Source organism: Sus scrofa, chromosome 13, assembly GCF_000003025.6.
Source record: "Sus scrofa isolate TJ Tabasco breed Duroc chromosome 13, Sscrofa11.1, whole genome shotgun sequence".
Lineage (NCBI taxonomy): Eukaryota > Metazoa > Chordata > Mammalia > Artiodactyla > Suidae > Sus > Sus scrofa.
The window spans coordinates 45,323,093-45,346,654 of NC_010455.5; the positions used below are offsets into that span (position 1 = coordinate 45,323,093).

At 37.8% G+C, this 23,562-nt stretch overlaps 2 protein-coding genes across 8 annotated transcripts in view; one reads left to right on the forward strand and one right to left on the reverse strand.

Annotated features, from left to right (window-relative positions):
* Positions 1 to 14,909, forward strand: LOC106505631 (putative uncharacterized protein C3orf49). 2 transcript variants are annotated; one of them, XM_021069183.1, is made up of 6 exons: positions 1 to 338; positions 4,787 to 5,109; positions 8,470 to 8,594; positions 10,977 to 11,090; positions 11,546 to 11,621; positions 14,755 to 14,909. In XM_021069183.1, exons 1-6 carry the CDS (start codon positions 157 to 159, stop codon positions 14,826 to 14,828), a joined length of 894 nt encoding a protein of 297 aa, XP_020924842.1. In that variant the 5' UTR covers positions 1 to 156; the 3' UTR covers positions 14,829 to 14,909. The 2 variants fall into 2 exon arrangements, with proteins under 2 accessions (XP_020924842.1, XP_013837299.2); XM_013981845.2 differs by lacking the exon at positions 14,755 to 14,909 and having other exon boundaries at positions 11,546 to 12,842.
* The window catches only part of THOC7 (THO complex 7), a 21,074-nt gene continuing 9,579 nt past the window's right edge, over positions 12,068 to 23,562 (reverse strand). For 3 of the 6 annotated variants that reach the window (XM_003132293.5, XM_013981844.2, XM_021069184.1), the window contains 7 exons: positions 20,248 to 20,365; positions 18,794 to 18,921; positions 18,404 to 18,490; positions 15,882 to 15,939; positions 13,862 to 13,928; positions 13,709 to 13,778; positions 12,068 to 13,024 (listed from right to left, as the gene is read on the reverse strand). In XM_003132293.5, the coding sequence (XP_003132341.2) occupies positions 12,957 to 13,024; positions 13,709 to 13,778; positions 13,862 to 13,928; positions 15,882 to 15,939; positions 18,404 to 18,490; positions 18,794 to 18,921; positions 20,248 to 20,365 (596 nt within the window). In that variant the 3' untranslated portion in view covers positions 12,068 to 12,956. Of the gene's footprint in view, positions 13,025 to 13,708; positions 13,779 to 13,861; positions 13,929 to 15,881; positions 15,940 to 18,403; positions 18,491 to 18,793; positions 18,922 to 20,247; positions 20,366 to 20,814; positions 22,101 to 23,562 lie in introns of those variants that run through there. The other 3 variants (XM_021069186.1, XM_021069185.1, XM_013981843.2) reach the window with 3 other exon arrangements.

Genomic DNA, 23,562 nt, shown 5'->3' on the forward strand with positions numbered 1-23,562 from the left:
TCTGAGAAGTGGCAAACAGGGCTGGTCCCACAAATGATGTCTCTAACACTTGGAAGGGAATAAGGAAGCCATTCCAAAAATTTCCTACATACTTTACCCCAAACAGCCCAGAAGTTAAAAGTGCCTCAGTTACTGGACAATTTGGTTTTGAAGTTAATGAACTCAAAAGCCAAAGAAATCCAAAAACGGCTACCGCAGGTGAAGGTGACAGCAATGGACCGCCCTCAGCTCTATAAGCCAGAGCCCTTTAAGTTTGCTTGTGGAAGAGCTGGTCAATATCGAAGGTTTCAGCAACCCAGAAAAAAAAACGGCTCATTGAAAAGGAAAGGGATTGAAAGGTAGGACATTGGGACTCATTTTCTTCTCTCTTAAGTGAGACTCTTTGGATTTTGCATGAAACAATACTCTTTGTGATGATTTAAAAAGGTAGCATCTCTTTTGAATCATTGTATTTAGAACGCAAGTCTCTGTATGGCTTTGAGCAGGAGGGGACCACATTTATATATTGGATCCAGAAATCTAGTGCCACGGGGAAGCTTCATTTTGTGATTAGAAAAGTCTTTTTATTTTTTTTCCTTTTGTCTTTTGAGGGCCACACCTGCGGCATATGGAGGTTCTCAGGCTAGTGGTCTAATCAGAGCTGTAGTCGCCAGCCTACACCAGAGCCACAGCAGCACCAGATCTGAGTCGGGTCTGCAAACTACACCACAGCTTACACGACAACACCAGATCCTTAACTCACTGAGCGGGGCCAGGGATCGAACCTACAACCTCATGGTTCCTAGTCGGATTCGTTTCCACTGTGCCACAACGGGAACTCCTAGAAAAGTCTTCATTGTTGGAGTTCCCATTGTGGCTCAGCGAGTTAAGAGCCCAACAAATGTTCCTGAGGATGCAGGTTCAATCCGTGGCCTCATTCAGTGGGTTAAGGATTCCGAGTTGCCACAGCTGCAGCTTAGGTAGCAACTGTGGCTCAGATGTGATCCCTGGCTGGAGAACTCCATATGCTGTGGGGTGGCCAAAAAAAAAAGCAAAAAGAAAAACTTTTCTTTCTACCTGTTTTAGTGTTGCATATTGTGCTAAAATAAGTAGATACTAAGTTAATAGTTCCATCTCATAATTTTAGACAACAAATAATATTATTCTGAAAATTCACTAGTGCATTTTTCAAGACAAGTCCATAGTCAATGCCCCTTTGGTTCCCTTGCCCAGCAGTGTTGTCTCCTAAAATATGTACACCACATGTATTTCCCCATGTGCATACACTTTAAGTCAGTGAGATGGTTTATTTTCCAATTTCTTTTGGCTTCTTTCTTAGCAGGTTTGTAAGCAATCGCTCAGGTAGGTCAAAATGTGTTTTCTTGAGGCCCAGAGCCTCAAAGACCTGACTTTTAAACTTCGAAGGGCAAAATGAAATTATACAGATTTCCACCGTCAATGAGAAATAAAGGGTTAAAAGGAGAGGCAGTACAACCAAATAAATTCACAACCAATTGAGATTCTTAAAACTTAGGAAAGAAAGAATTCTTTCCATAACAGAAATTGCAACTGTTTTCTTCCTAGGTCCTAGAGCAGAATCACCTTTGTTAATCCTGTTATAAATAGATTGGGAATGAGGGCGTGGGGGATGGGAGTGAGCGATGCATTCTCCAGATTTCTAGAGATCAGAAACTGCTTGGAGCTGGGCTTTTTACCTGAGGAGATTACATAGATGGCCTTGGGGGTTCTTGAACTTACTAAGCTTTTATTTCTGTGTGTGTGTATTTATGGTCGTAGAAATTGATGGCTTCATTAGAGGATTCTCATAGGGGTCTATGAGAGATTAATCCTGTCCTATAAATGATCTTTGGGCAAATTATAAAACGGTATCCCTTCCTTAGGACGTTTCACAGCCTTTGCCAGAATGTTAGTTATCTTAGTAACTAAGCACAACTATACTAACAATGTTAATAGCACCCTCTTGAGATTGTGTGTATACAGCTGGCAGAACTCTTTGTCCTTGGTCCCAGAGGGGAGGCTGCTAGCCCACCAGAACTCCTTTCTTTTGACTTCTAGCTTGTGCTGCCTTCTTCCCTTTAAATTTTCCCCACACAGATCTGCTCCACAAAGGTAATAAATGTTACAAACTTATCAAATGTTTTATCAAGTTCCAAGCACCTAAATTATTTTTTTATTTGTACATTTCTGAGAATAATGTACCTATTTTCAAATGAGAAAACTGAAGCTTCTAGATGTTAAATAACACACCCAAGATCACATGGCTATGAACTGTGCTGCTGGGTTGAACCAAACCATTTAACTCCAGTACCTGGGCTAAATTACTTCTCATGCATAATTATAGAGAAGCTGAGCGAATTAGGTTCAGTTGAGAACAGTATTTTCCTGGAGAATAGTATTGAGATGCTGGTGGGACTTGAGATATTTCAAGTTGTACATGAAGAACATTTTTAATAGTTATGAATTTATTTATATCCACATTAAAAATACATATTGCATGGCATTCTCTGGTGACCTAGCAGTTAAGGATCTGGTGTTGTCATTGCACTTGGGGCACTGCTTTGGCTAGGGTTAGATCCCTGGCAGGGGAACTTCTGCAGGCCATGCGTGCAGAGAAAGAAAAAAAGAAAGGTTGATTGTGTGTATTATAAATATAACATAATGTGATTTTAAAAACCTGGGATTTCACCAAGAAAAATAAAAATTTATGTTCACATAAAAACCTGTACTCATATGTTTATAATAGATTTACTCATAGCAGCCTCAAATTGGAAACATCCCAAATGTCTTCCAATGAATGAATGGTTGGACGAAGTGTGGTACATCCACACTGTGGACTATTTACTCAGCAATAAAAAGGAACAGGTGATTGACAAACACAAAAATGTGGATGAATATCTGGAAAATTATGCTAAGTGAAAAAAGTAAATCCTAAAAGATGATACAGTTGGCCTTTGAACAAAGTGCGGGTTAGGGATGCCAGCCCTCTGCACAGTCCAAAATTCATGGATAACTTAAGTCAGTCCTCCATTGGTGGTTCCTCAGTACCCAAGGTTTCACATCCACGGATTCAACCAACCTTGCATTATGTAGTACTATAGTATTTACTACTGAAAAAAATTACGTGTAGTTCAAACCCATGTTCCAGGGTCAACTCCATGCTATTTTATTCTACTTATAATACCTTCTTGAAAGGCTGTAAATGACACAATGGAGAACAGCTTAGTGGTTGCTAGGGTTTAAGGAAAATGTGGGGGTGAGTGGGAAGTAGGTGTGGCTATAAAACAGGAAGGATCCTGGTGGTGCCAGAAATGTTCTGTGTCTTGACAGTATCAATGTCTGTATCCTGGCTGTGATCATGTATTCCAGTTTTACAGGAGGTTACCATTGGCAAAAATTGGGTATATAAGAATATACGGAAAATCTCCCTGTATTCTTTCTTACCACTGCATGTGAAAGTACAATAATCTCAAAATAAAAAGGTTATTTTTCTTAAATCCTTGGTTTGGGGGGAATAAAAGGGAGTTCCCTGGTGGCTAAGCAGGTTAAGGATCTGGTGTTGTTCACTGCCATGGTTCAGGTTTGATCTCTGGCCCAGGAACCTCTGCATACCACAGGCACAGCCTAAAAAAATTCCCTGGGATTTCATGGATATTATTGCTTTGGATAAAACTAACAAAAAAACAGTTAATTAAGGAAGAATATTAGGTAAATAAGGCTATCATGGCATGGATAATCTTCACCTAGCACAGAGGATAGAGGCACAAACTTTGGGGTCAGATTGGGCATAAATTGCTTAATCTTGCCAAGTTTTAATCTCCTCATTTGTAAAATTGAGATGACAGTAGGAGTATTAAATTACAATACCCAGGAAAGAATTCAGATCAGTGTTTAGCACACAAAAGTCTCTTAAGAAATATTACCTATTTTTATTACAAAAATATGCAGAAATTATGATCATGGTCTATGGCTATTTGGACTTTGGGAAACATACATTTAGACTTATTCTCCCTACATGAATATTCTATGTAAATATAGTGCTTATAGGACCTTGGAGACTCTGTGTGTGTGTGTGTGTGTGTGTGTGTGTGTGTGTGTGTGTGTGTGTGTGTGTGTGTCTTTTAGGGCTGCACCCGTAGCATATGGAAGTTCCCAGACTAGGGGTTCAATCATAGATGTAGCCACCAGCCTACGCCAGAACCACAGCAATGCAGGATCTGAGCTGTGTCTGCGACCTACACCATAGCTCACGGCAACATCGGATCCTTAACTCACTGAGCAAGGCCAGGGATGCTAGTTGGGTTTGTTAACCACTGAGCCATGACGAGAACTCTGGAGACTCTATTCTTCATTGATTACCCTAGCGGATGCTCATCTCTCATCACTGTAGCCTTGGAACTACCAAATCCAGCAAAAACTATCTCCAACCATAGCCAACCCGCCCATGTGAGATCATATATTCTGACAGTCACAAACTGAGATTAAAATCTACATTCTATGCTGGATCAATTAATCTCTGTCTGAGTTTACTCATTAGATAAATGAAGATAATAATATACCCTCCCTGCTATGAAGGTTAAATTAAATAGAGGCCAGAATATTCTTCTAGAGTTAGGCAGCAAAACACCAAGTAGTTGCTTTGGCTTTATTTTTCCTGTGATTTGATGTTTGGTCTTCAGTTTTTTTTTTTGGAAGTATATATTCACATTTGCAGCAGAGTTTCACAACGTAAGTGATTCATTTTTCACTTTATAGTATCCTTGATGCTAATTATTTTTATTTTGTTCAGATGGCATAGAGCTGTGTCTACCAACTTAGTGAAACAAAAGGTATTGGTCCCCAAAGAGGAATCACCCAGTGACAGTGACATGGAATTTCATGAAAGCCAGCGAAATCCGAAAAAAAATTTGGTGAAGAAAGTGAAGACTGTTTTGGGGAGGATGCTGCTGTGCAAGCACAGAAGCAAGCCAGCAAGTGTCCACGGAGGGGGCTCCACTCCTCATAAGGAAACCCTCCTTTCAAACACTCAGAGCCTTCTTCCCAGAATCGTCAAGGAGCTGCCATCACCCAAGTTATTTACTAAACCAAGAATGAGAAAGCTCTCACAGAATGGTAATCAAAGGCAATATGTGGTTGCGTGTCAAAGCCAAGAGGAAAAATGAAATTAGAATGGATTCTCTTTTTCTTTTTTTTTTTTTTTTTGAGGGCCGCACCCGCAGCATATGGAAGTTCCCAGGCTAGAGGTCGAATCGGAGCTACAGCTGCTGGCCTACACCACAGCCACAGCAATGCCAGACCCTTAATCCACTGAGCAAGGCCAGGGATCAAACTTGAGTTCTCATGGGTATTAGCCAAAGCAGTGCCCCAAGTGAGCCATTATGGGAACTCCCAAGATGGATTTTCTGGTTACCCAAAGCATGGCATCTCCTGGGAGCTTGTCTGAAATGCAGAATCTCATGCCCCACCCAGGTCTACTGTGTCAGAATCTGCATTTTAGAAAGATTCCCCGGTGACATGTATGTACATACATTTTGAAAAGCTTCGAATTAGATTGCCTTTGAGGCTCCTCCCAGTTCAGGCAGTCAGTTGTCTAATCAGTCTAAAGCCACTTTTTATTTCAATGCATACGTATACACACATGATTAGAAAAATAAATGAAAGTAAGCCAATTTTGCTGTGTTTCTGGATAAAGTACTGAGTCACACTTTCAAATGACTACTTCGAACAGAGGAAAGTATGGTGAGAATTCTATTTTTAAAAATTTGTGATTGGGTGAGTCATAAAGGAAGTTTTCTTGTATCTACTTCCCTTGTTTTTTGTGAAGAATCAACGTTTGAACTTTTTTGCAATGTAGTAATGCTGTTTTGGGGGAGTCCTATGAGCGATGACTAACTATACCACTACTATTTGCATTCTCCTCTGTAACTTTTAAAAATTAATAGATCTTTTTTTAGAGCAGTTTTAGGTTTACTGGAAAAATTAAGCAGAAAACACAGAAAGTTAGTTCCCGTAGATATGCTGTCTCCTTTTCCCATCCTCACAATTTTCCGTCTTGTTAAAATCTTGCCTTAGTTTGGTACATTTGTTACAATTGATGAGCCAATATTAGTATATTATTATTAACAGAGTTCATAGTTTACACAGGATTCACTCTTTCCCCACACACACAGTTCTGTGTGTTTGAAAAACCCACCATATCATGTGTCTATCACTACAATGTCATAAGGAAGAGGGTCACTGCCATAAATATCCTCTGCAGGTTTTTAATGCCCTTTACAGCACAGCATTTGGAAACCTGCAGAGTCCTTGTTTATAGGTAAGGAAACCTAGACATAATGTCAAATTTGACACAGCCATAAAGGCTGCAAACCAGGTTTTTCCAGAAAAGAAAAAAAAAATTTTGATGGCTTCCAGCTAACTGATAGCCCTTTCAAACTCTCTCTTCTGAGAGGTGGTCACTAATACAAGCATCCAAGCATCTAGCAATTACCTGGTATGGATTGACCTGCCTATGTCTGTTGATAGCAACAAAGAGGACATACTATACTAATGGGGCTGGAGTTGGATGGTCCAGCAGAAAAGAGAGGACCCAAATCTTCCCCTTGGCCCATGCAGTTTGGCTTCTTTTCATCTTAATTGGAATAGCAAATATCTGCAGTAAGATTTCTCCAAGAAACTTGCCCATCCTTCAGGCTACGACTCTAACTTGATGACCCTGTCTTAGCTATGGCCAAAAAAGAGTTCCTTGACCCTCTTAATCCTCATTAGACTTTTAAACCAAGTATTTACTAAATACTTATTATAGGCCAACTACCGTGTTGGGGATAAAGTAGCAGATAGAACAGACAAGGTCCCTACCCTCATGGAGGAACAGCACAGAGGGATATTCCAACATTATGCAGATAATTACTTCTGATGCAAAGTGGAAGCACAGAGCACTATGGGTACACCTCACAGATGTAAGCTTGAGGGAAGAGGGCTCAGAAAAGGGCTCCCCGAGGAAGGGACAACTCAGTTGGGATCTGAAAGACAACAAGAGTCAAAAGGGAAGAGTCATGAGAACACTTGCTCAGGAAGGGGGAAAACATGTTCAGATCCCAATATCAAGAGAATGCTGGGTATAATTAAAGAAATGAAAGTAATCCAGAAATGAAAGTTGATGAGTCAGGCAGGGTAAGGGTGTTTCTAAGCCCCATGAAGAAATGTGAACTTTTCTTAAGGAGGATAAGAAACCATCAAATACTTTCAAGCTGAGGGATTTATATAATCTGATTTGCATTTTTAAAAGGTAGCTGAGAGTGGAAACTGTATTGGAGGAGGGGGCAAGAGCAGATGCAAAAGCTCTTCCTTCCATTCAGGCAAGGGATGAGGTTAGTTTGGGCTGGTTGTGGTGGTGGGGATGGCAGGATTAAGGGAGAAATCTTCATAGGTAGAAGGTGCACGATGTGGTGAAGAGCTGGACATGGGAGGGTGGAGAAAGGGAAGAGTCCTTGAGTTGAGCATCTGCTTTGAAAGTGGGACTTCTGTCACTGAGATGTGGAGCCATGGTTCCTAGGTGTAGTTATCATTGGACCTCAAGCATGAGTTGATCTTAAGTGCTGCACACAGCATCACAACACTGAAACACAAAGTGCAAAACACTTTTTTCCCCCCAATGGCCCAATCAATCCTTTTGACTACACCAAGGAGAAAGTCTCATTTCTTGCCTTTTTCTATTTTAATCAAAAAAAAGTAAAGTTTAGTGCCTCCTATAGGCAATAACATGGTTTTATTTTTACTGTCTTAGTCTCAGTGCCTAGGTATGAAACTCGTTTTTGATTTATGGTAATGTTTTAAATTTCCTTTATGTTTATTGTATTAAGAATTGAATTGCTAGAGAAAAATATTAAGCTCTCCAGGATTACCTAGACTCCTGGAATATGAGAAAATTATTAAGGTATGTGAATGACAGAGCCTTGAGCCACTTTGCTGCAAAGTCAAATTAAGCTTGGCTTCAATCAATAGCAAATACTTGAGGGATGGCCTTCCACATTAGAGAGTTACTTTTTTGAATTCCACAGGAGTTAGAGGGAAAAGGAAGACAGGGCAAAATTGCAGTCTCAAAGACAGGTAATCAATCACCTTGTCAAGACAGGTTGGTGAGGACTTCTCTTATGGCACAGTGGGTTGGGGTCATTGGTATGATGTAGGTTCGATCCCTGGCCTGGGGACTTCCACAGGCCACAGGCATGGCCAAAAAAAAAAAAAAAAAAAAAAAAAAAAAGTTGGTTACTGCTGAGGTTATGACAACAAGAAAAGGCAAATGTTCAGGAGAAAGTGTAAAACAAATTCATTTAAAATTTTTTACCCCAAAGTTAAAAAGCTACTGAGGCAGCATATGACGCTGTCTTTTCAGGATACTTTCTAACAGGGAGACTATGTTTATAACTGTGATCCTTCAAAATCTTCTTTTTCTTCCCACTGCCTTTTAAGCAACTATACAGCTTGACGTTGTAGAAGCAGAGACAGAGGAAATAACCCAAGGAAATACGCTCCTTCGAGCCAGGAGAACCACCAAGCGGTTATCTGTGACATCCCTCCCCTCAGGAATGCAAAAGGTAGAACGCTAAGCTAAAACAAACTCACCTTTAAAGACCTACCATGTTTTAGGGAGGTTGTAAAAATCAAGTTCTCTCTGACCACAAATCCTCATAATAAAGCCTTTAAATCTACTGCTTGTGTCTCCACTCCCAGAATTAAGGACACAGAAAGTAGGCTAGCCAGGTTTGATTCCTCTACTTCTGAGCTCAAACTGTTCAGCTTCGGCTACAATCTGGGCAGGAGTGGAGTTTGCCGTCTACTATGGACTTTGTCAGCAGTTTAAATATCACATTAGTGTATTAGCATCTGGTGTATCATGCATGCTATGTGCAGAGGAACTCTGTAGTCCAAAAGAATTTCTGTGAGGATGCAGTTATACATTTGTCCAAGATGGTAACCATTAGCATGTGTGGTTTTTAAGACTTTGAAATGTGGCCAGTGCAACTGAGGAACTGAATTTCATTTTAATTGAAATTAAAATATAAGCAGCCATGTATAATATAGATAGTGCAGCACCAGATAATCCAGGATTCTCTAACCTAAAACTCATCCTTATCGGCAAGTATATATATTTGAGCCTTAATTACCCAGACTATTTTTTTTTAATAGGACCCTAAAATATCATTATTACTTAAATATAATAGGCATATGCTTAAAGCTATGTTCCAGGCCCTGTTCTAAGTACTTTAAAAACATCAACTCAGAAAATCCTTACAACAGTGCTTGAAGGTACATAGCAATAGAATACTACAATAAGTAGGACATCATTTTAGTGATAGCAATGAGAGATTTGCCCAGATAATTGGAAGAGCCAAGCTTCAGACCTGGCCAGCCTTGGCTCTGGAGTGCTTCCTCCTAATTAGAGTGCTAGGTATTAATTGTACTGTCCAATATGGTAGCCAATAGCCACCTGTGACTATTGAGGTTAATTAACACTAAATTAAATTAAAAGTCCATTCCCTTAGCTGCACTTGGTACATTTCAGTATGTACCCAGTGAATACATAACGCCAGTGGCCATTGTTTTGGACAGCAGAGATCCAGAACACTTCTGTTTCTATAGGAAGTTCTATTGATCGTTGCTTTAGAGTATCATGGCCAGAGCATGCCCTAGTATTAGTTTTGAATTTTGCCTCTTATGCACTAGGTTCGTGTTTATTGTATTCCTATTATGTGCTGGGAAATTTCTAGGTTTGGGGACTACAAAGATGATCTGATAATCTTGGTTCTGACCTCTGGAACCTAGAGTTTGATAGAGGAGCGAGGTGTTAAACCATGGCACTGCATGTTAGCTCTCAGAATGTTCTCAAAAATACATTTGAGTTCATTGGCTACATTTAAAAATTAGAATAACTCCCAACAAAAATCAGGAGGACTTGGAAACTCTAGTCCTGCATTTCCTCTGACAAGAGCAGGAGCCACACAGAAGCTCCACCTTTGCAGGCGGCATGCTCTCTCCAGTTCACACCAGCCTCAACAGAGCCTGTTTTATGAAAGCTGCCTGACCTTGCTAGGCACTGGACTTTTTAATAGTGGTACTCAGCAAACACAGAAATAACTTAAATAATTACCACGTGTAGAAAGTGCTAAGTAGAAAAAATGCACTAGTTTTCATGAAAGAGAAGAAAAGAGGATTCCCCACTCTAGATGGATTGGGTAAGTCCTGCAAGTGCTATTGGCAAGCTGGTAGGGCAAAGCAGTAGTTCAGGAGACTTGCTGTAAACCCAGGCAAAGGGCAAGACCCAGGTGTGGCCCCACATCCTACCTTGTGTAGGTCTCACAATAGTCCTAGTGCTCATTAGTAAGCACAAGGGGAGGGAAGATTGAACCCCATAAGTCTAGAAAGGGCATAGTAGCCAGGAAGCATGACCTAGGAATGGTTTCCAATAGCACAGGTACTTGTAACCAGCAAGTCAGGGAGAAGAGGAAGAATATCAGGCACGCAGTGAAAAGAACCCAGAGCTTTCTTTTTATGTTTGGAGACATGTCTGTCATGAAAATAGGAAACCTGCAGAAGAGAGACCAAATTAACAACTGGATCCAGTGATAATGAGCTTTCTGAGGCAAAACATCCCCACATTCTAACTGTGCTCAGCAGTGGCACAGGCAATTTCTTCTTCTTCCAAATGACCTGTTTTTTTCCCCCTGACACTGTATATTTCAGAACCAGACAATCTCTTTTCTCTGCACCTTATAGATCTCTTCAAAGAGAGCTCTGAGCTCAAATGAGATACCTGGGGAGTGGAGAGTAGTATGAATAGGGCCTCCAACCCAACGTTATTACATGGCAAATGGTCGGTTTATAAGAGAATGTCCCAAGGGTAAGAATTCTTATTTAAGCAGTCACAGAAATAATGTTGGCACTTCCTAATCTGATGTGTTTTTGCATTTTTACAATAGGTTCCATATTTATCAAAAAAGAGACCACATTTTCCAGCACTTAAAAAAAAGAAACATAGCGTGGAAAACATCCTCCGAAAATCAGATCTAACCATAGGAAAGCTTCAAATGCAGGTAGTGGGCCAAGGGTTTTACTTTTGTGTTTCACAAGCATCAAGGGTCGGGCTTAACCAAATGCAACTTAACTGCTAGACAGCACAGATGTGGAATGAAATGAATGATTAGCATGAAGGAATCCTGTTTTGGGGTGGAGGGGACATTGAGAGTGGCTGCAAGATAGCTGAGGCTGCTGAGGAGGATGCTTAGTGCCTAATAAATATTAACTGAATTCAATTAAAATGAAGGCATACACATGGGTTTCTTCTGAGAAGAAAGGAGATGTCTTTACCGCTGGGTGGTAAATGTATGTTTTCAAGCTCTGTTTGCTATGACTTGAATTAGAATAATACTTGGGGACTTGTAAACGTTCACCAATTCCTGAACTCATCTCTCCGGAAAAGCAGCCCTCCCTGGGTTTGGACAAGGCTTTCTAACACATGGCTTCGTTTCTTTGTATCTGGCTGTCATAGGTGGATGACCTCCTAGAAACAGTGACAGATAAATCCATGAAGTTATTGGCCCAAAGACATGCTGAGCTTCAACAGTGTGAGTTTCTAGGGGATGAAATTCTTCAGTCTTCTAAGCAGTTCCAGAGGATATCCAAGAGAACCAAAAGGAAGTATAAATTGAAAAATGTGTGTTTTCCATGTACCTGCTGCTGCTTCTGATTTTCTTCCTGATTTTGCATCAAAGTTATATTCATAGAGATTCTTATCTTTTGGTACATAATCCTTTATAAATTTCTCTTAATCAATAATGGGGGTGGGTTAAAAATATTCTGCCCAATAGTTCTTAAAAAAGATCCTTTTTGAAAAAATGATTTTTAATTCTGAGTCAAGATATGTAATTTTTTGCTTCATAATTCTTACTAATAATAGAAATATTTATCAGGGCATGGAAATTCTCCAAGAAATTTCTCTCTTAATTTGCCAGATGAAATTAGAGGAAGTACGTAAAGATATTATGATGCTTTAATATGACTTCTATTGAGCTAATTTTAAACCTTTATTTTTATAGATAAGAATTTTTATTAAAATTACAGAAATGTAACATTATTAAGGTATGATTCATGTAAAGTGTCATGTTTCTGAACTAAAATAAATGGATAAGGATAGAGCCCAATAAGATATAGACATGTAATTCAATACTTAAGAAAATTATAAGTGATTCAGCCTGAGCTTAACTTTTAAAAAGATCATGAAATCATTTTTGCAAGACTCTTAGAAATGACCCCTATAGAACAAAATGATAGAAAATATTTCAACAAAACATTGAACAACAACATTGCTCAAGCACTAAGGACAGAGATCTAGAAATGCATATTGATTTACTTTGCATCTTGTAATTAGGTCTTACACCAGTGATTCTTAATATCATGGAAACTCTCCCACAAATAAGCTTTCACCACAAACATTTTGTACAGAATCTCACAAGTTCACAGCCCTCCTGAGAGCCTGTTCATGGACTTCATTTTCAAAAATGGTAACAATTTCCAGAAACTGACTCATTTTCTCATGTACATCCTAGAAATGCTGTGTTCTCACTATCTTCCATTTGTTTGGTGAGCAAAGGAACCAGTTAAAAACTACCTAAAATACCAACGAGCACACACATATCTGGCTGGAAAACATTTTATTAAACATTTTTGGATGTTGCTTCCTTTCAACTTTAAGAATAAAAAAGGCATTTCAATAAAAACAAATCTATGATGAAGGCATCTTCCTTAGTGTGAAAAAATGTGAATGAACCGTGCATTAATATTTAAAAGCCAAGTAGTTCACTGCCAAAACTTTAAATATCTCAAGAGTACAACAAATGCTAAACACAGTAAGCTCACGTTGCTACTTCAGTATTCTTGGGAATGGTGAGTGATTAGCTGGTCTATGGTTTAGGATCTGTTTCCATGCTTGTTTCTTGAGCTTCTTCTACTTCCGAGAGCTTTTCATCATCTGCATTTGAGAAAGAAACATAAAACCTTAGTCAAATAATGAATACATGAAAACATTTTTATCCTTTATTAGTGAATATATTTAAAGCAAAGATGGCAAAATGGCAACCTATTACTATAACTGACCCACAAGTGTTTGGTTTTAAAAGTACTACTTTGGTTGTTTTTATTAATTCAATCAAAAATTATGTTATAGACGTCACTTTAAAAAATCTAGCTCTTAGGCTTTTTTTGGGAAACAATCAGAAGATGAGATAACATAAAAATTTGGATCTGGTCAATACAAGGAGCAAGTGTCCAGGTCTCTAAAGCACTTAGTTCATTAAGTATGCAAATGTGCTTATGCACTGATTATTTCACTCACTTATTGCTTGTCTGGATCCTGAATTATTACTTTATAGCAATAAACTATAATAAACCAAGAAAAATTCCAAAACTATCATGCTTGAATTTCTCTTAATTTAAACCACTGGCTATGAATTCAAATTATACACTATTATAAATTCAGACTTCTGTGCATATAATTAGAAAGCTGAACAACTAACATAAGTTATCTTCTAATGCCCTCCCGCTATATTCCTGTTCTGAAATTGAAGGTGTAGTCTCCAAGATGTATATTTTAGAAGACATACACGAGCATTTAAGGATCTTCATAAACATGCGTTTTTCGACTCTTGTTACTTACTTTCCAGTGTTTGCTGAAGTTCATGGATAGTACTCAGAAGAACGTGAAACTGTTTCCTTCTTAATTCCAGCTGTGTTAATAAGAAAAAAATTAATCCCCATTGATCTCTAAACCTATACAGAACACAAAGGCTATCATATTATATGCAAATACCTTATCTTCAACACTTTCTTTAATATGTGAAAGATGCTCTAATTCTTTTCCCAGAGCCTCTAGTTCCCTGAAAAACAAAACAAAACAGTGTTATATTTTACTAGTTGGGGAACAGAATTCATAATTAATATCTAACTTTTTAGTTACTTAATAGTATTTTAAAAATAAAGGATAAGGAGTTATTCTATTACAATGAAACTTAAAACTAAGGAAGATTTCTTCTAAATGTGCACTTATTTCATTAAAATTAAACCTTTTAGATAATTTTTAAAGTACAGGAAAACTTGACAGTGGTAAATTTTAACATTTTTTTCATACTTTTTTTTTTTTGCAAATTGAAGGTTAACTTGAAATACCCTTTGAGCTTTACCCCCAGTCCTCTATTCCCAACTCTGATAATCATATCATTCTAATCCTTTTTTTTTTTAACGCATTTATTTGTATCTCTAAATAATATACAGTATCGGTATATATTTGGGGGGCTCTAACTTTTATAAATGGTTATTATCTGTATGTATTTCAGAAACAAGAATAATTCAAAATTCATTCTGTGTCTTCTGTCTTTCTTTTCACTGATTGTTTTTGAGATCCATATGTCAAAAGGGGACATTTAGTTTATTCTTTTTTATTTTTATTTTTTGGCTGCACCCATGGCATGCAAAAGTTCCCAGGCCAGGGAGCAAACCTGCGCCAAACAGTGACAGTGCCAGATATTTAAACCACCAAGCCACCAGGGAATTCCCTAGTTTATTCTTTTTTTTTTATTTTTAGCATTTTTCAGGTTTATTTTTATAAGAATATAGTTCAGTAGATAAAGGTTATCCAGTTTTTAAGCATCTGTGACCTAATCCATGACTGAAATTGAGCGTGTTCTCAATTCTCTCACACACTAGCTGAGAACAGACGTCACTCTTCCCATCCTGGAGATGACCTACCTGCCAAGAACTGTGGATTTCTACAGGGGTAGGAATATCTTATTTTTTTAATTACTCAATGAATTTTATTACATTTATAGCTGTACAACAATCATCACAACCCAATTTTATACCATTTCCATCCCTAACCCCCAGGCCATTCCCCCACCCCCCCAACCTGTCTCCTTTGGAAACCATTAGTGTTTCAAAATCTGTGAGTCAGTATCTGTTCTGCAAAGAAGTTCATTGTGTCCTTTTTTTAGATTCCACATGTAAGTGATAGTATATGATGTTGGTGTCTCACTGTCTGACTCACTTCACTTAGCATGATAATTTCTAAGTCCATCTATGTTGTTGCAAATGCCATTGTTTCTTTCCTTTTAATGACTGAGTAATATTCCATTGTGTATGTGTACCACATTTTCTTTATCTACTCCTCTGTCGATGGACATTTAGGTTGTTTCCATGTCTTGGCTATTGAATGAACACTGGAGTGCATGTGTCTTTTGGAGTCATGGTTTTCTCTGGGTAGATGCCTAGGAGTGGGATTTCTGGATCAAATAGTAGTTCTATTTTTAGTTTTCTGAGGAATCTCCATACTGTTTTCCACAGCGGTTGCACCAATTTACAATCCCACCAACAGTGTAATAGAATAGGGTTCCCTTTTCTCCACACTCTCTCTAGTATTTATTGTTAGTAGACTTTTTCATGATGGCCATTCTAGCTGGTATAAGGTGGTATCTCATAGTGGTTTTGATTTGCATTTCTCTAATAATCAGTGATGCTGCACATCTTTTCATGTGTTTTTTGGCCATCCTAGTTTAATCTTTATAACTGCTATTTAATATTCTACTATGTGAGTAGATGGTATTCTATTTATTCATTTTTGCATTGATGCATATTACATGCATTTATTTTAGAACTGTAGCCAGAAAGGTTGGAAGAAGGAAAAACCTAATCAAGTGGCATTAGAATATGGAATATTAAAGATCGGACCCTACTTTTGAAACATATGACATAGTCCCATAAAAATGGAATGCATAGACTAGTATGTAAACATTTATGTATGATGATTAATTCCTTTCAAAATAAAGCTCTAAACTTACTTTAATGTCTCATGCCTGTCTGGATGATGCTGGATCACTTTTGCCAAAGCATCATATTCTGAAAGATGAAAATATTTTTTAAGTTAAAAAATTTTTTGAATTTGGTTATCAAAACAAAATGTGTAACATCACAAATCCCTCATAATCACTTTCCCAGTAGGTAAAGAAATAGAGGAGTTCTTTTGTGGCTCAGTGGTTAATGAATCTGACTAGCATGCATGAGAACGCAGGTTCGATCTCTGGCCTTGCTCAGTGGGTTGAGGATCTGGCATTGCCGTGAGCTGTGGTATAGGTTGCAGACGTGGCTCAGATCCTGAGTTACTGTGGCTGTGGTGTAGGCTGACAGCTACAGCTCTAATTCGACCCCTAGTCTGGGAACCTCCATATGCCGTGGGTGAGACCCTAAAAAGTTTTTTAAAGAAAAAAAAAGAAGAAGAAGAAATAGAAACACTGAAGAATGGACAGAGTATTGCCAGTTTCAGTTGATTCAATTATAACTGGAATGATACATGACATCAAAAGTATTCTAAACTAGGATTTTAGTTTCCACTGTTTTTCCATTTACATATCTCCTGGCAGAATACAAAAAGCTACTATAAGCATAAGTGAACTTAAGTCATTATTGATCATCAGGTGGATTGATTCTGAAGAGAATCTTATTCACTATCTGTCCAGCAAATAAAAATATAAGCAAGGTATATTTATAACACCATTAATTTCAGATCTTAGACAATAACAAATTATACTTCTCATCTCAAAGGGAAAGATTTCAAAAGAAACTATTTATAATTCAGGAACTTTATTTCTGCTCTGCTGAAACCTCCAGGATAAGTCATGTATCTCCTAACTTTTCCTATGAAATGATACGTGGCAGCTTTTACTTAAAAGTCCCATTAATCAACAAAAACACTGTAAGACATTTTTAAATGATTTTAGAATTGATACTCTTTTTTTGTTTTTGTTTTTGCCTTATTAAGGCTGAACCTGTGGCATATGGAGGTTTCCAGGCTAGGGGTCGAACCTGAGCTGCAGCTGCCAGGCTACGCCACAGCCACAGCAACACAGGATCTGAGCTGCATCTGTGACCTACACCACAGCTCATGGCAATGCCAGATCCTTAACCCACTGAGAGAGGCCAGGGATTAAACCCACGTCCTTATAGATACTAGTTAGGTTTGTTAACTGCTGAGCCATGACAGGAACTTCAGAATTGATAGTCTTAAATAAGTTGGTATATCTTGCTCTAAATTGGCCACTGCAACCTGAACACATGTATTTTAGATTGAATTCCAAATTATCTTTTAAAAATAAGGCATTAAATGTCATCTTAATTAGCTCATTAGAAAGTAAAATTCATGATTTTGGAAATCAGTGTATTAATTTAAGTGTGATTTTTTTCATAAAAATTTTTTGGATTACAAAATAATATATGCTCAGTATAAAAAAACAAACAGAAGTTCCCAGTGTGGTACACTGAGTTAAGGACCCAGCACAGCATTCCATCCTTGTCCCAGGAACTTCCACATGCTGTGGGAGTGGCCAAAAATAAACAAAACCCCCGAGTCATAAAAACCACAACCCCAAAATTAACCATTTCTATTTCCTTCTAGTTTTTTCATCTATATGTAATGATTGTGACTATACATTATATTTCTTATCTTTCAGTTTATATCATAGGAGGAGCAGTGACATTACAATTATTTTGGAATAGTTGTTACAGACTAAAATAAGACAGATCCTAATTTAAAAACAAAGGACGCTAGAACAAAACTAAACTTTAACCTTCCTCTTATCAGACATTTAGCAGCTTGTAAATATTCTCTTGCTTTGTACTAAACAATAACTCACTGGGCTTAAATTCTTTTTACTTTTTTTTCAAAAGTAGTTCCATCAGACAAACAAAAACAAAACAAAGAGAAGCCGAAATCTAGTGTACTTATATAAATTGCGCTTGCTCATTAACCATAACATTATTCAGGCAAAAGGATATGAGCACAGTAAAAAAAAATGAGTACTTAAGAAATACTTGTTTAGGAGTTCCCTTCGTGGCTCAGTGGTTAACAAACCTGACTACGATCCATGAGGATGGAGGTTTAGTCCCTGGCCTCACTCAGCGGGTTAAGGACCCAGCTTTGCCATGAGCTATGGCGTAGGTCACAGACAACTCAGTCCCATGTTGCTGTGGCTGTGGTGTAGGCCTGCAGCTGCAGCTCTGATTTGACCCCTAGCCTAGGAACCTCCATATGCTGCAGGTTTGGCCCTAAAAAGCAAAAAACAAAACAAAACAAAAACTTGTTTAATCAACACAATCCAACACCCCCCCAAAATTTTTTTATCATGGCCTTCCTTCACTGCTATTTTAAAGAATAATATAGTTTTAAAGAATTAATTTTGGCTCCTAATTATTTTTTAAAATTCAGGTTGATTCTAGTTGAAGATTTCACCTCACAATGTTAAAAACTGCATGAAAATTCTAGTCAGTAATAAAGTATTTGCACACTAAAATCTCACAAAATCCTTACCTTGGCGATTTTTTCGTATTCGTTTTGCCTGAAGAATTTGCTTTTTGCACTCAGCAATTTTTTCATGTGCTCCAGCAATACTACATTCTACATGAAAGGGTTTTTAAGATAGTTAAAACATACATAATCTCCATTCATTTTCAATTTTAAAATGTGTTTTTAAATAAAGTTCCATTGCTAATAATATAGATGCTGGCATTTAAAAAATATCTGTAACCCAAAGTATTGTATCATATTAGGATAATTTTTTGTAGCTAACATTTACTGTGTTTTTTATATTAATACTATTATTATTTTACCACTAACCAAAAAAATTAGCAGATATTTTTCCCTTAGACCATAAAAAATATAATTACAAATTGAAACAATAATTATTTTAAATTTCTTTACCTATTTCTTTGTAAATTTTTTCATAATTTTCCATTTCTCTGAGATTCATGTCATATACCAGCAAAGTTTTACCCATTGAAAATTCGCATTGGGACAGTGTGCTCAGCATACGTTGGTATTGGCTGTATCTAATGAAAAAGAGAGAAAAAGAAGATAAAAGACTTTTATGAATCTCCAGTTGAATTATTATAGTACAGACACAGATTTACTAAGCAAATTATACCACATTCTGGGAGAATCATTTGCTTTATTTAAAATAATTTAGAATATCTGTCCTTTATGTTTTCTTTTTCCAAATGTCATTTACTTGAATTTATACACTGTATTAGTTACAAATGCAAAGAAAGGACTATAGTTCTTAGCAATATAAGCTTAAATCAAACAACTATTTGTTGAATTTTGTTTAAAATACTATTTAAAATGTTTTGATTAAGATGGTTTTTTCTTCACAATTCTGTTGTCAGAATTTTTTCACTATGCAATTATTTATCTATGTGAAAAGCTAATTCAAATTATGAAAAAACTTTTTTTTTTTTTTTTTTTTTTTGCTTTTTAGGGCTGCACACATGGCATATGCAAGTTCCCAGGCTAGGGGTCAAATAGGAGCTACAGCTGCCAGCCTACACCACAGCCACAGCAATTCAGGATCCAAGCTGTGTTCGAAACCTATACCACAGCTTAGGCAATGCCGGATCCCCGACCCACTGAGCAAAGCCAGGGGTTGAACCCACATCCTTATGGATATTAGTCGGATTTGTTTCCACTGCCCCACAAAGGGAACTCCTGAAGAAACATTTTTAAGTTAAAAAGTTATTATACATAAAACCTTTCCAGCACCTTTTTATTAGTGTGTTTTAAAAAGGAGAAAATTTCAGTTAGCTGTTTTATTTTACTGAACATTTTAAAACATTTAAACCTTTAATTTTTTATTTTTTGTCTTTTTGCCATTTCTTGGGCCGCTCCAGTGGCACATGGAGGTTCCCAGGCTAGGGGTCGAATCGGAGCTGTAACCGCCGGCCTACGGCAGAGCCACAGCAACGCAAGATCCGAGCCGCGTCTGCGACCTACAGCACAGCTCACAGCAACGCTGGATCATTAACCCACTGAGCAAGGGCAGGAACCGAACCCGCAACCTCATGGTTCCTAGTCGGATTCGTTAACCACTGTGCCACCATGGGAACTCCAAAACATTTAAACCTTTAAAAGCAACCAAATGAATGAGTCTGAACTTAATCTTCATTTCTTCTTACCACTACGTAGGCCTTCTACACATTTTAATAAACATAAAGCAGGCCTCTAAAGATAAGGCCAGAAAAAATCTACTCTGGATTAACTGAAAGTTGACTTCATTGGACATTTAAGGCGAGTGAAAAATCTGAAATAGTAACAGGACTGGTATATAGTCTAAAATCACATCAAGACATTAGCATAGAAACAATAGCAAAATGAAATACCCTTCTTCCTGGGATCCAGAGTTGCACCATTTAATGAAACTTTTCACTAGCAGATTAATTCTCCGATCATCTCCAGCACCATCTCCATCAATTAGGAGACGCTTCCTTATGACTTCGTCTGGAGGAAAGAATAATGTGACTTAAGATGACTGTCTGGCTCTTCTTAACTTTCAGGGACAAATAACCCAAACCACTACTCATTCATTCATCCAAAAGAAAATTACTGAAATGTAAATATTCTTAGTGCCACTTAAGTACACTTAATGCACACTTAAAATGATTAAAATGGTTAAATATTGTTAGGTTTAAATATAATTTTTATATGTAAAATTATATATTTTAAATATGATATGTATATGCATATATACGGAACATTATTAAGTATCTATTGTGACAGGCAGTGTTCTAGGGAACTGGGGTTACAGCAGTGAAAAGTCTTGCCCTCACAGAGCTAGCATTCTTCTGCTAGGTTGTTGAATACAAATAATTTTCAGTTACAACCAGGGCAATAAACCAATAATTCTTGGAGAACTTTTTTTTTTTTGTCTTTTCTATGGCCGCACTCACGGCATATGGAGGCTCCCAGGCTAGGGGTTGAATCGGAGCTGAAGACGCCGGCCTATACCACAGCCCACAGCAACGCCAGATCCTTAACCCATGAAAGAGGCCAGGGATGGAACCCACAACCTCATGGTTCCTAGTCGGATTCATTAACCTCTGCGCCACGACAGGAACTCCAGAGAACTTTTTTTTTTAACCTGTTCAGAAAGAAAGAAGTCTGAAGCACTCATGCATCTGACTAGTGTAAGGTACTGGTAAAAGGAACAGAAAAGATTGAAAAGATATAGTGGCAGACTAGGAAAAGAGAATGAGAGATGGATCAGCAAAAGAATAGGTTTCTTCTTCTTTTTTTAAATTGTAATTTAGTTATTGTATCAGTCATGTTTCTTTCCCCATGAGGGCTTTGTTTTTTAAAATAAGTTTGTTTCATTTTTGCGCCAAGGAAAAGAAAAAGAGAGAAAGGAATAGAAAAGCAGTGCACACGATGATGATCAACAAGTGGGGTCCCAAAGGGCCGGCCTGGCAGCTCTAAGCAAATGTTCTTCCTGGACAAGGTAATGCTGGATCATAACAAGAGAAAGGCAAATTGAAACCACAGTAAGATTATCATCTTCATCTATCAGATTGGCAAAGATCAAAAGACCTGATAATACGTGTTGGCAAGGGTGTTGAGAAATCGCACTTAAACACACTGATGGAATGTAAACTGGTGCCCTCTTTGCAGGGCAGCTGGGCAATAGCAAACAATATTCAAAATGCACATAATTTTGAACCCCATTATGCCAGTTCTAGGAATTCACCCTATAGATACATGCACACCTGTGCACAAAGATAAATGTGAAGGCATGTTCTTAACAGTGCTGTTTGTAGCAGAAAGACTGCAAACCTAAACATTCACCAGTAAGAGACTGGCTAAATTATGAAACATTTATTAAATGTAATATTATACAGCCAGAAAGATAGCATGGATGTATACACTGATACAAAAAAAAAAATCTCCTTAGATATTAAGTAAAATTAAAACAGAACAGGTGCAGAGAAACATGTCGTTTGCTGCCATTTATGTAGAAAGGAAAGAGGCTGTGTGTGAGCACAATTACACCCACCACACTTATATGTGTTATGTATTCAGAGAATATCTTTGGAAGGATACACCAGAAACTGGTAATAGTGGCTGTTTTTGGTGAGAAGGATTGAAGATGGAAGATAAGAAAAGATTTAATTTTTATGCGACTTTTTAGGATTGTCTTTGTTTTTTATCATGTTCATGCATTAAAAAAATTTTTTAAAGAATAATTCCTGGAGGAGTTCCCGTTGTGGCACAGTGGTTAATGAATCCGACTAGGAACCATGAGGTTGTGGGTTCGATCCCTGGCCTAGCTCAGTGGGTTAAGGATCCGGCGTTGCCGTGAGCTGTGGTGTAGGTTACAGATGCGGCTCGGATCCCGAGTTGCTGTGGCTGTGGCATAGGCTGGTGGCTATAGCTCTGATGAGACCCCTAGCCTGGGAACCTCCATATGCTGCAGGAGCGGCCCTAGAAAAGGCAAAAAGACAAAATAATAATAATAATAATAATTCCTGGAGAGCCTGAATGATGAATCAACAGCACAATCTTTATAAACAATGGTTCCTGTGTGTAGGCAGAAGTATTTTTGAGTGCAGGTGTAGTGGACATAAACTTTGGAAGGCAAATGGCTCCAGTTTTAAAATCTATTCTGTGACAGCATCAGATAAACATTTTTTAGGACTGGGTTTTTTCCTCAGAGTCATGGCATTGACTGCTCAAGCTACAGATTCATCAGGTGTTTTAATTTTACACTTTAAAATGTAAACTAGGGGAGTTCCTGTCATGGCACAGCAGAAACATGAGGACGTGGGTTTGATCCCTGGCCTCGCTCAGTGGGTTAAGGATCCGGTGTAGCTGTGAGCTGTAGTGTAGGTCCCAGACATAGCTTGGATTCCGCATTGCTGTGGCTGTGGTGTAGGCCCGTGGTCACAGCTCCAATTCAACCCCCAGCCTGGGAACTTCCATATGATGCTGGTGCGGCCCAGAAGAAGTCAAAAAATAAAATGAAATAAAAGGTAAACTAATGCTTTCTATTTTTAAACACCAACAATGTTACTTGAGGAGACTGAGACAATACACAGTCCTTGAAGTGATTAAAATACAGAACATGAAATTGATTTTTTAAAATTACCAACTTTTTAACCTTACCGAAAGTAAACATCCAGTAGGTAAGCAGACCAGTGGTCAATTGATGCTGTGTAGTTTCTTTTTGATTTTATCTCTATTTGTCCAAGCCCCTGAAAAATCCTATCTCCCTCCCAGTTACCCAGGCACACTATTTTGAGGACCAGGGATTTCAAATGTAAATGCAATTTAGAAAATAGGGAGTAGGGGCATGAGGTATGAGAACCTAAAAAAGCTATTACCAGATGGTTTGAAAGAGATTTTTAAAGTTGGGTGACTAACTAAAAATGTTTCAAACACATTTTGTGGTCATTTTTGCTGTATTCTTAAGATATGTGCACTTTATATATGTGGGTGTAATATCCCAATTACACAAATTTTTGAAAAATGTTTAAAGCATTGCACAGGCCAAGTAGACTTGGGAAAAAGATTTATGAGGGCCTATCCTATGTCTTGTTCATTCTGTTTCCTATCTAGCTCCTCACACTGTGTCTTGACATTTCTGATGCTCAAAAAATATTTTTGAATTAGATTTGTGGTACCTGCCTGGGACCATCTGCCCT

Coding starts and splice junctions, on each gene's coding strand:
- LOC106505631 (XM_013981845.2), top strand. CDS start 157: ATGAACTCAAAAGCCAAAGAAATCCAAAAACGGCTACCGCAGGTGAAG. Junction 339..4,786: donor AAAAGGAAAGGGATTGAAAG/GTAGGACATTGG, acceptor TATTTTGTTCAG/ATGGCATAGAGCTGTGTCTA. Junction 5,110..8,469: donor GAGAAAGCTCTCACAGAATG/GTAATCAAAGGC, acceptor CTGCCTTTTAAG/CAACTATACAGCTTGACGTT.